At 30.7% G+C, this 12363-nt stretch overlaps 1 protein-coding gene across 1 annotated transcript; it reads left to right on the forward strand.

Annotated features, from left to right (window-relative positions):
• The first annotated feature begins 1042 nt into the window (after positions 1-1042).
• On the forward strand, positions 1043-4587 carry LOC117924679 (glutaredoxin-C4). The gene is made up of 5 exons (XM_034843381.1): positions 1043-1297; positions 2609-2682; positions 3153-3251; positions 3333-3414; positions 4400-4587. The coding sequence occupies exons 1-4, from the start codon at positions 1125-1127 to the stop codon at positions 3407-3409; spliced, it is 423 nt and encodes a 140-aa protein (XP_034699272.1). The 5' UTR covers positions 1043-1124; the 3' UTR covers positions 3410-3414; positions 4400-4587.
• Positions 4588-12363: the final 7776 nt, after the last annotated feature.

The following is a 12363-nucleotide window of genomic DNA, read 5'->3' on the forward strand; positions in this document are numbered from 1 at the left end:
TCTATCCTCATTAAAACGAAATTAATTTGATCGATACATGTACTTACCAATTTGACATATATCCAAGATATTTCATTGAATCGTGTGATGAAGAAACTCGACTTGTCCCTTCCCAAATTCTTAGCAAGAGGAAAAAAAAGAGGTCTCTTCGTCATTCCCACACAATCAACTTAAACCAATTTTATTTATTATCATTTGTGAGTTTAACTGCACAAGATTTATAAAAATTTCAGCAATGGGAAAGTATATTCTTATAAACTAATTCAAAATTATTTTATTTATTTTAATATTTTTATTTAAAAATTAAATAATTTGAAACTATATAAATTTATAATTAATATTAATTGTACTTAATTTTTTTTTTATGATTTTCATAATACAATTAAATATTATCAAAGAAAATGAAGAAAAAATGGAAGGAAAGAATCAATAAAGAAAAATAAAAAAATAGATTATTATAAACTCATTTACCTCATTTTAATTTTTTTTGGAAAAAGTGGGTTTTAATTAACTAATTTAAATATTTATTTGTAAGATATTTTTATCAAATTAAAATAATAAATTAATTTTTTGATAATTTTATATAATATTATCATGAAAAAGGATATTTCAAAAAATAATTATTTGATTTATGAATATATATATATAAAAATATTTTTAAATAAATAAAGATAAAGCTGATTTATAAAAGTTGATATTCTTTTTTATATTTTTAAAATTAGTGAATTAAAATTTATTTTTTCTTAATTTTTTTATATATAATTATTTTTTAAAATAGCCTTATGCGAAAATAATTAAAAGATATTTTTTAGAAATATTTTATTTTTTAGTTTTAAGAATAAAAGATTTTTTTTTTTCTAACATATTTTAATGTTTTTTAAGAGAACAACAAAATGAGCCCTCAAACATGCCCTTATTTTCTTTCCTTAAATTTCCTATAATCAAACGCGTAGAAAGCCAAATAAAATCATGGTAAATGACGTCATATTAAGGTTTTAGGGCTTAAGATGGGGTCCACCATGATTAAGGAGTGAAGCAGGCGGTTCGGTTGAGCATAGCGTGAAGTTTTGGAGGCAGACAAAATCTGAATCACAGCCACAGCACCTCCTGCATTTCCGACGGCCATGGCGGTGAAGATGAAGTGCGGCATCACCCTTACGTTATTCATCCTGACAGCCTCTCTCTGCCCGCCTTCTTCTGCCGCTGCTGACCACTCTTCTTCTGATGCTGCCGCTGATTTCGTCAAGAAAACCATTTCTTCTCACAAAATCGCCATCTTCTCCAAGTCCTATTGCCCGTATGTCTCTCCTCTCCTCTCTTTCTCTTCTCTTCTCTTCTCTGTTTGATTTCCACGTCTTGTTCGTGTATTTCATTTTCTGATTCTCATGTGATGCTCCTTTTTTCAAGGCTCTTTTGGATCTAACAGACAAGATGGGAAAGAGGAAAGGAAAATCGCTGAAAATGGCTTAAAATCCATCCCATTCTCAAGCTATTTTCAGCATTTTTGCCTTTTCTTTTCTGCCTTCTCTGAACCTATCTCTGAATAGAGGACAACATTAGGGAAATGGAGAATGAAAAATTGCATCGTTCTATCCTAATTCTTTTTCAAACAGAGGGTTAGGTTTTTTATTTTTATTTTTTTTAAATATTAATATTTTAAAATTGTTTTTATTTTATTTTATTTTATTTTTCTTACCCTTTTTTCCTTGTAAACTTAACAAGAAAATTTGATATCCTTCGTTAGTTCCTTTTCTCTCCTTTTCCTTGATGCTTTGACCATTTGCCTTAGAGACATAAGACAAACCTAGAAAAAATTATTTCTCCAAGTCATCTCGGGGGCTTTCAAAGGCATCCAAGCGATTGGTGTCCTGTGAAAGCCTATATAGAACCTGATCCAAACTCAGCCTCCTTCAAATAGTGGGTAATGGTGGGAAGTGTGAGGGAAAAGAAAAAGGGGAAGGACAAGAAAATTTAACAGTAAAAAGCTCATAGATTTTTCTTTTGAATCTGTTTCTTATATTTCTTTTTTATGTTTCCTGGAGTTTGAAAATGTTTAAATTTTCAAATAATTTTTTACAAGTTTTTCTTTGCATTTCCATTGCAACCAAGCATAAGAAATTGAAATTCCTTTAATTAATATTCGTTTCCATGGTACTTTCCCTAATCCAAACAGACAAATGAAAATGGAGAAAATCCAAGTGGACTCATTAAGATATTACTGGAAACATTTTCAACTTTTATACTTGCTATGACCTAAATTTTGCCCATGTCCTGTTCATGGGAAATGCCGACTGGTTTTTATATCTTCTCTTTTAAACATTTGTGATGGATTCCAAGCATCAGTTCTCAGTGTTCATCTAATGGGATTTGGGGTCTCTCTGAAATTGAACCAGTCTGATGTGTTATGGCATTTAATTGATCCCATTTGGTTTTCTTATACTTGTGCACTAAATTTCAATGTCAACCACAAAGGAATGGATGTAAAAATACACCCTTGGTGAGTCCTATTCAGATTGCCAAAACGTCATGGTGGTGTTCTTATTAGTTATTTTTTGTCAGCAGCTTGGCAACTTAAGCTAACTATCGTCTCTGTCCAAATTATCTGCAGGTATTGTAAAAGGGCAAAGGCTGTTTTCAAAGAGTTGAACCAGGTTCCATATGTTGTTGAGCTTGATCAAAGGGGTTTGTTCACAACTACCTTATCAACATCTTCATATTTATGGGGCGAGAAAATTAGAATCAGTTTTGTACAAATTTTGTAGACTTGATCAAATAGTAGCTAATGTTAAAAAACTAGGTGGAAAAATAAATTTTAGAAAAATGATGGTTGAGTAGAGATGACATGCTTCTCAATTCAATCTGATAATTGCATTCTGCTTTTGAGCTTCTATGGAATGTCAGAATATATTGATTTCTTCTACATTTATTGGCTTGAATGTAAATTTTGAAGAGGTGGGTTGAGGCAAGTAATATGGCTTATGATAACATGTCTGGAGCCTCAGTTCTAATGGTTGGCTTGATTTCTTCTACATTTCTGTTTTTCTCTGTTGAGAGAAGTTTCATATCATAGTTGAGCCTCAAAAGCAATATGTCTATGTGCACTAATAAGTTCCTTGAAAGTTATTGAAAAGGGTTCCTTCTATGTTTTACAGAGGATGGTTGGAATATTCAGGATGCCCTGAGTGGGATGGTGGGAAGGCGTACTGTACCACAGGTGTTCATAAATGGAAAACATATTGGAGGCTCAGATGGTAGCTTACTCTTTTTCTAATTATTCCCTTCCAAGCAAAGAATTAGCTCAACCTGAGAACTTATTCATGTTCTGATTGCAGATACTGTTGAAGCTTATCAAAGTGGAGATTTGGCTAAGCTTCTGGGCATTGCTGAGGAGGATAGTGATGATCTCTGAGCAAGGTATATGAAATTTCTGAGTAATTTTGAATGCATTATTTATCATGTTGCCCCTTCCTTTACATGAAGGATAAGCCAATGAAATGCCTTTTATGTTAATTCTTGGGCTCTGCTCCCTGGTCTCTATTGATTGTTTTAAGCAGGATAATGATGTAAGCAGGAGTGTTTTATTCGTGTTTTTTTGGGGTAATTGGGCTGTTTATTTTCCCAAATAAAATTTGAATGTGGATGCTTGGTTGGAGTAGGATAGAACTTATAGAAAATTGTAACACTATGCATTCAAATAAATGATTAGGATTTCATTATTTGAAAGCATACCATAATTGTTCTAGACTTCTTTTGGTCAACAAGCTGGTCCGACTGGTAGCTACAAGCTCCTATTTCTTTCTGTCACATTTCAACTAGCTGGGTCATAAGAGAGGTCTAAGATAAATTATTTCTACTTTTGTGCCAAGTATTTCTATTACCAGGCTTGATTCTATTGCTATCCAATAAGAAAACAATTCTCCATGCTTTTGGTGGCAAAACTGCAAACCTTTCCCACAAGAATTGGTGTTTGTTTTCGTTTTTCACTTACATTGGCACTTTCTTTCCCTAAGCTTGGCACGAAAATTCCATGCATAAGATGGAAAATATAAGTTAATGTTACATAAAAATAAATAAAAAAGGATTGAAGTCTTATGCTTTACCTGGAGTTATGTTTTGATTTTCTGTAAGTTTGGAATCAAAACTGTTTAAATCAAACCAGCATTATTGCCCTTAAAGGATCAAAGTTAAGGTGAGAAGTGCTATTTTGGTCACAGCATTAGAGGATTTCTCAAGTGGTGATCATTCATTTAAGTTTTTGTTAGAGCTAGATCATGATTTCAGTAACAGCCTATGTTAAATGAATATTTCAAAATGAGTGAAATGTTAATGTAAAACATGCGTCAAACTCTCATACTTGATCTGCTGTAATGCTTCTAATTTGCCTTCCCTTTCTTTGCAGGCTATCCACCTTCAAAGCTACTTGAAACAAGGAAAATGGGGTTTGCAGCCCAAGTATTGGCATGGTAGTTAATTTTATATGCAATTGCTTATAATGCAATTTTCCTAGTTGTAACGCCTGGTATTGGTGGATAAATCATTCTATATGCAATTGCTTATTAAAAATAAAGTAATTTTATGGATCTTATATAAGCATATTTAAAAACCTGCAAGATTGTTGAGTCCCCAAATGCCAAGATGTGGAAAATCTTGGAATCCCATTTATATGAACATATCCAAACTCAGGTGTCCCACCAGAACTCAGCATAAGACAGATATTAGTGACATGCACACCTACTTGAAATTCCTTGCTACCACAAGTGATGGGTATAATTTGGTTAGGGGACTAGAGAGTCTCGTTGAGGACACTACTGGGTGATTATGTATTGTCAAACCCGTGTTAAGATTGATAGTAGTGACATTCACTTAGGAGATGTAAATGAGATTCTTGTTCTGCTGACATTTCATAAAACTTTGAGCCAGGGTATAACAATTTTAAATGTTGGAACACATTGCTCATAGTTGCACACAGGATGACATGAAAGCATCGTAGAGTAAATGGTGAAGGTCTTTAGGTTTCCTCTGATTATTGTGGAGAGATTTTAGGAGGATTTATGCGATTTTTAGGAAATATCAGTCGTACTTTGATGTATTTCTGTTTATGATCAATAGGGGTTGGGGTGGGAGAGGCTAGAAAATGAGAGTTCCCAATGAGGGAGAAACTAATACAAAGTTGATGGAATTTATGAGCCCAGCAGTTTAAGATGGAACTTCTTACTGAGCTCCTAAATGATATGCTGCTTAGAATTGTAAATGTTCTGCTGTAAAACCTTTTCTCTTTTACTAGTGGGTGTGAGCATGAGCAGTGTGGGTATGAGTTCCTCATGAACTGTTTCTCTTTTTCTTTTTTTCTTTTTTTTTTTCTTTTTTTTCTAAAAGGGTAAGATAGAGGGTAAGATTTGTTAATATTTCATTAGGCTAAAAGGCATGTGTTGATCCATGGATGTGGGTTCCATTATTCCAACAGCTGAATTCAAATTGTAGAAGTTGCTGATGGAGTAACTAAAAAGCTCTGTGCTGTTGAAATCAAATGGGTTTGAATATTTTTAGGATATAAATTTTTGTAAAAATCATTGAGTCTATCGGCATTGGTTTCAGAGCTTTTCAGGGTAAATGTGAAAAGAAAATGGTGAAGAAAAATACAAAGTACTAAAAAAAAGGGGAAAAAAAAAGATTTAAGATTAATAAATTATTTTTATATGATATTTTAAATTTATTTTAACTTTTTATATAAAATTTAAATTATTTGAAAATAGTTGGCTTCTAATTAAATTTAATATTGTTTGATTTTTTTTTATTGATAAAATTAAATATGTTAAAGTTTAAATGATTTAAAACGGTTAAGTTTTTGATTAATTTTAATTTTATTTGATTTTTATTAAAAAAAAAAATTATGGGAAAGACCAGACATAAGAAAATTAGTTTTTTTTGTCGTCTTTTTAAGACTTTTCGGAATCAAATAGTGAAAAAGTGGGTAAATTTTCCAATGATAGAAATCTGGGCTCATATAACAGGAATTTTACTTCAATAAATTTTCTGATTGGTGGGGGAAAGAATATTGTTCGAGTTTCTTTGTGGGAATGGAGGACAGCCAAAAAAAAAAAAGGTTTTGGAATTCCACTTTCCAAGCCTGGATGCCTAATGGTAGAGTTTTCAGGGCCAAAAACTTTTTAAATGGAGCGAAATATATTAGATGAGAAATCAACGAGAGGAAATAAACACACTTGGAAGATAAGAAAATTTTTGGTGAAAAAGGCTATGTCCCTATGATATATAGGAGGTAGTGTTGAGGTATGTTTGATAATTATTTTCGAAAATAGTTTTTGAGAACTATTTCTGAAAATTGTTCTCTTATTTTTATAGAACAAAAGTCTATTTAAAAATCTAAAATATTTTTAGCCTATTTTTAATATTTAAAAATATTTTTTATATTTAGTGTTTTATTTTTAATTATTTTACATGTTTGTATAAAAATAGTCTTTAAAAAACAAGTGAAAATAACAAAAAAAAAAAACTAAAAAATATTCTTTGAAAACATCATGTTTTTTAATTTTAAGAACAAAAAACATAGAACAATTTTTTGTTGTCAACGTATTTTCTATATTTTTTATTTTGAAGAATAGAAAACAGTTTTCAAATAGAGTCTTAAACTCTCACAAAAACATTATGTTGAGAATATCTTATGAAAGATTAAACATTATGGTTTCAAACCAATGTCAAATCCTTATGATTCCAAAACTTGGTGCAAGAAAAACATATAATAGTGGTGTAATCCAGTTGGAATATACTGATGTCATAAGTAGTTTAATGTATTAAACTAAGCATTGCTTATGTAGTGGGTAAATTGAATTGGTACAACAAAGTTCTAATTAGGATCATTAGAATATAATTATAGGGTACTTAAGTACTTGATAAGCACCATTGACTATGACCTGTGTTATAGCGGGTTTCCTATGACACTAGATGGTTATAGTCATGCAAACTAGATCTTGGATTTAGATGAAACTAGATCCTGTATAGAGGAGGTACAATTTCTTGGAAGTCTTCCAAACAAATTTGCATTACGCAATCTACCATGAAGACTAAGTTTATTGCCTAGGAAAAGACAAATTTTGAGGCTAAGTAGCTAAAAAGCTTTTTAGTAGACATTTCTTTATGGACAAGACTAGCATCATTTGTGTCTATGCATTGTAATAGCCAAGGCTATGAGTAAGATATATAATGAAAAGAAATACATATATGCTTAATACACAATATCATGTGATAGCTACTCAAGACAAGGATCATACCCATAGGTTTTGTGAGATCAAAGTTGAATTTGGTTGATCCTTTAACAAAACCATTGAATAGAAAATTAGTGAAAGAAACATCAAGGTAAGGAGATTTGCCTAATATAAAGTCATGAATAATGGTGACCCAACCTACATGAAAGAAGATCCTAGGAAGTAGGTTCATATGGTAATAAAAAGTCACTTTTTGGTTGTGTAATATACTATTAATTATTTATGTATGCAAGTCCATCTCTATGATTGAGATGATGCATATTTTGCAATGGTTAAAAATGAGTACATACTTTTCGTGAATTTCATATTCCTTATAGGTGTTGTATTTAAATGGTAGTACATTACACGTTGAACAGATGCCAATATATAGATGATATGCCAAGTATTAGGACTAGACTAGTAGTTGTATGTGAGGCCAAGTTAATAGTGCCTTAATTACCAAAGCATGCGCCTTATTTACTTTATTTTTCTTTTAAAATACTTTTTTCTTGAAATTTCTAATTGTATATTAAAATTTATATGATTTCATTGCTTTTTTATTGAATGCTTCTTTAAATTTGAAATCTTATTCTTTATTTTTAATTTTTGCTTGGATGGATTTTGAATTATATTTTATAAAATTGATATGCATCATAGGCTACATTTTACTTTGCTTAGGCTTACACTTTATGTTGCTCTTTGCACCTAAGCTTTAGGAGACTTTCATACCTTAGGTCACCTTGCAATGTTTAGCCTAATACAATTAACTACACCAAACTGGATACTGCTAATGCGGTGGGTAGATTAAGTTGACACGCCCAAAGTACCAACTAAGGTTATTAGAATGTTATTTACAAAGTACTTAAATATCTAAAAGGTACCAATGTTTATAATTTGTATTATATTGGATTTCCTAATGTATTAGAAAGGTACAATGATACCAATTGGATTTTCAATTCAAATGAAATGACATCTACTAGTGGGTATGATTTTATCCTCGGAGAAGGTGTAATTTCTTGGAAGTCTTCCAAGAAAACTTACATTACTCAATCTATTATGAAGGTTGAGCTTATTGTCTTAAAAAAAGACAAGTTCTAAGGCTAAGTGGCTAAGAAGTCTCTCAGCAGATATCTTTATGGACAAGACCAACACTGTTTATGTCTAGGCGTTTTGATAACTAGATTGCAATAGCCAAGACTAAGAATAAGATATATAATGGGAAAAAACAACCATATATGCCTAAGAACCATTATATATACGATAACTAGATTGCAATACCCAAGGCCCAATAATATATGATAGCTACTTGAGACAAGGATCATGTCCCTAAATTTCATGAAAACAAAGTTGAATTTGGTTTATCCTCTAACAAAACCACCAAATAGAAAATTTGTAGAAGAAACATTAAGGAGGATGAGATCTATACTCAATATAAATTCATAAGTGATTGTTACCCAACCTACATGAATGAAGATCCCAAAAAGTATATTCGTATGGATAATAACACGTCACTTGTTGATTGTATAATACACTATCAATTATTTAATATATGAGAGTTCATCTCTATGAACTAGGTTATGCATATTCTGTAATGGTTAAGGATGAGTACATATTCTTTATGAATACCATATTCCTTATCGGTATTGTATTTAAATACATGTTACACTTAATGGATTCACCTATATGAGAGTGGAAGTGAAGTTGCTTCCTTTAAGAACTAAGATAGGTTCTCTAGAGCTCTCACAAATATCTAAGTGCATGACTTGTTCATATCAATTCATTTACGCAATGAGAAGAGAAAACAATATGGGTGGTGGTTTCTAATCCACAATAAGGATCTTTGGTACATTAAAATTTAATTTTCATCGAGGTTCTTTAGTTCACAACTCTTTACCCTAACATTGGTTTATGGCCTTAAGACACAATTCAGATGCATTGGATTCTTGCATTTCTCTAGGCATTACACTCTCTTTTTTTTGTATTAGTCAACTTATGCAATTTGTGAGGGATTCTAGGAAAATTGTTTGAGTTTTAGGAAATGGACAAGAGTAGATAAGTAGTTTTTATTGAATTCCACTTTTCAAGTCCTATGGGTTTACGGAGAGAAAGTGGAGGTTCATGCTCCCACAAATGCCCAAGCTCATCCAATGTAATTTTGAGGATTGCATGCATAGGATGGACCCCTCAAGTTCAAGCTCTTATTGATGTGCGCGAATTAGGCCACTTCTTGCTCACAATGATTAAACCTATTTTTAGGCCAAATTAAACTACGTTTTTTGAAGATAAATAAAAAAGTGATACCTTTAGGGTATAATAACCAAATCATAGAGAGACTCAAACACATACCAATTTCTACAATAGGAATATAGCCACAAAATGCATTGAGATACATTCTAAAGGAAGTTTGATCTACTTTAAAATAATCAGGTTTTTTAATCTATCTCACTAAAAGTGCGTTTGATAGTGATTCTATGATGTGTTTCTAGTCTTTCTAACATTTGAAAATGTTTATATTTCACATATTAGAAAGATTAAAAATGCTTTTTATAATCACTACCAAATGCACAATAAGTTCTTTATTCATTATCAATGTTTTTAAAATCGAACCAATCGTTGAACAGATAAAATTATTAGTTCACGATTCAATGGTTCAATCAATGGTTAAACCGCAATCAAACAAATAACGTCATAAATATATAATTTATATATTAAAAAATAAATTATAATATTATATATATATATATATATATATATATATATATATATATATATATATATATATATATATATATATATATATTAAGAAGTTTAAAAACAATAATATTTATTTTTTGTCTTTAACATTATCAAACTTAAATGTATTGATATTTTAAATTTTATAGATAAAATATGTATAATATTCAAATATGAAATATATTAAAATATAATAAAATAGAAGAAATTCTTTTATTTATAACTAATTTTACTCATATTACATTATTTTTCTTATATTAAAAAAAATAAAATAATCATGTTAATTTAACTTTAGTTTGCGATTTTAAACTAATAAGTAATAACAACCAATGGTAAAGTGAACGTGGCCTCCACATGTCCATTGAGGGTCCATGGTTCAAATCCCCCTCCCCTAGTTATCACATGGTTTTTAGACTTTTCATCCCACATCAGAAGATAAGGATAAGAACGTGTTTAAACTCAACATTTTTGAGGGAAAAAAAAAGTGAACCAATGACGATCCAATCATCACCCTGTTCGATTCAAGGACAATTCAATATGTGTTTCAATTCAAAGATTGAACCAAATCAAACTTGGCTTCGATCGACGGTTTAACCGGTCTAATCGATCAATCTAATCTAATTTTCAAAAACATTGTTCATTATTAGACTTTTCATTTTGGTTCTCATTTTAATGTTAATCATAAACTATTACTATTATAGAAATCAGAGTGCACAGTTTGTACCTTGAAGGTAGATCGTCACTGTTGACCATGTTGCTATGAGATACTATCTCAAAGTGCTTTTTAATCTACTTTAAAATAATCATGTTTTTTAATTCATCTTACTAAAAGTGCGTCTGATAGTGATTCTAGGATGTGTTTCTAGTCTTGCTAACACTTGAAAATGTTCATCTTTCATGTATTAGAAATATTAAAAATGTTTCCTATAATTATTACCAAACGCACAATAAGTTCTTTATTTATTATCAATGTTTTTAAAATCGAACCGATTATTAAACTAAAAAAGTTATTAGTTCACGGTTCAATGGTTTGATGAATGGTTAAACCGTGATCAAACCGGTAACATCATAAATATATAATTTATATATTAAAAATAAATTATAAAATTTATATATATATTAAGAAATTTAAAAGCAATAATATTTATTTTTTATCTTTAACATTACCAAACTTAAATGTATTGATATTTTAAATTATATAGATAAAATATGTATGATATTCAAATGTGAAGAAATATATTAAAATAGAAGAATTTTTTTTTATTTATAATTAATTTTACTCATATTACATTATTTTTCTTATATTAAAAAATTTTAAAATAATTATATTAATTTAACTTTAGTTTGCAACTTTAAACTAATAACAACGAATAGTAAAGTGAACGCCACCACATGTCCATTGAGGGTCCATGGTTCGAATCCCCTCCCCTAGCTATCACATGGTTTTTAGACTTTTCGTCCCACATCGGAAGATAAGGATAAGGACATGTTTAAACTCAACCTTTTTGAGGGGAAAAAAAAAAGGTGAACCAATGACGATTCAATCATCAACCTGTTCAGTTCAAGGACAATTCAATATGTATTTCAGTTCAAAAATCGAACCAAATCAAACCTGGCTTCGATCGACGATTTGACCCGTCTAATCGATCAATCTAATCCAATTTTAAAAACATTGTTCATTATTAGACTTTTCATTTTGGTTCTCATTTTAATGTTAATCATAAACTATTACTACTATATAAATCGGAGTGCACAGTTTGTACCTTGAAGGTAGATCGTCATTGTTGACCATGTTGCTATGAGGTATCATCTCAAAGGAAGCTCGATCTACTTTAAAGCATTCACATACCCTAGCCAATCTCGCTAAATCCTCTGTTCATTATGGTTCTCATCTTGTTTTATTCAACCTCTCAACACACTTTAAATCCAACAGTAGGTGAAGGGGCAGCTGCATTGCTGTCCTGCTGACAAAGTATACAAAGCATTATTCGAGAATTGTAGACAAGTTCGGGGCACTGACCGACAAGATATGGTGCCCAAGGCACACACCAAGAGGTTGATGCTTCACCAATTCTTGAGTATTTCCCCATTGATAGGTTAGTCTCAACAGCAATCTTTCGCAAATCTAACGGCATTGCCACCAAATAAAGTCTATGAATAAGAAAAGGAACTATTCAAATATCCATTGTCCTTATCATACCATGACAGTTGCAGATCGACCCATTTCCATCACTAATAAAATCAGGGCCTGTCATCTTCTCAATGGCTCTGACCCAGTGATTTAGCATGTTGGGCCATGTTGTGGATTAGATTGGATGTATTTATTATTTTCCGAATTTTCAAATAATAAGATAATTATTTTGAAGGAATG

This window comes from Vitis riparia, chromosome 11, assembly GCF_004353265.1.
Source record: "Vitis riparia cultivar Riparia Gloire de Montpellier isolate 1030 chromosome 11, EGFV_Vit.rip_1.0, whole genome shotgun sequence".
Classification (NCBI taxonomy): Eukaryota; Viridiplantae; Streptophyta; class Magnoliopsida; order Vitales; family Vitaceae; genus Vitis; species Vitis riparia.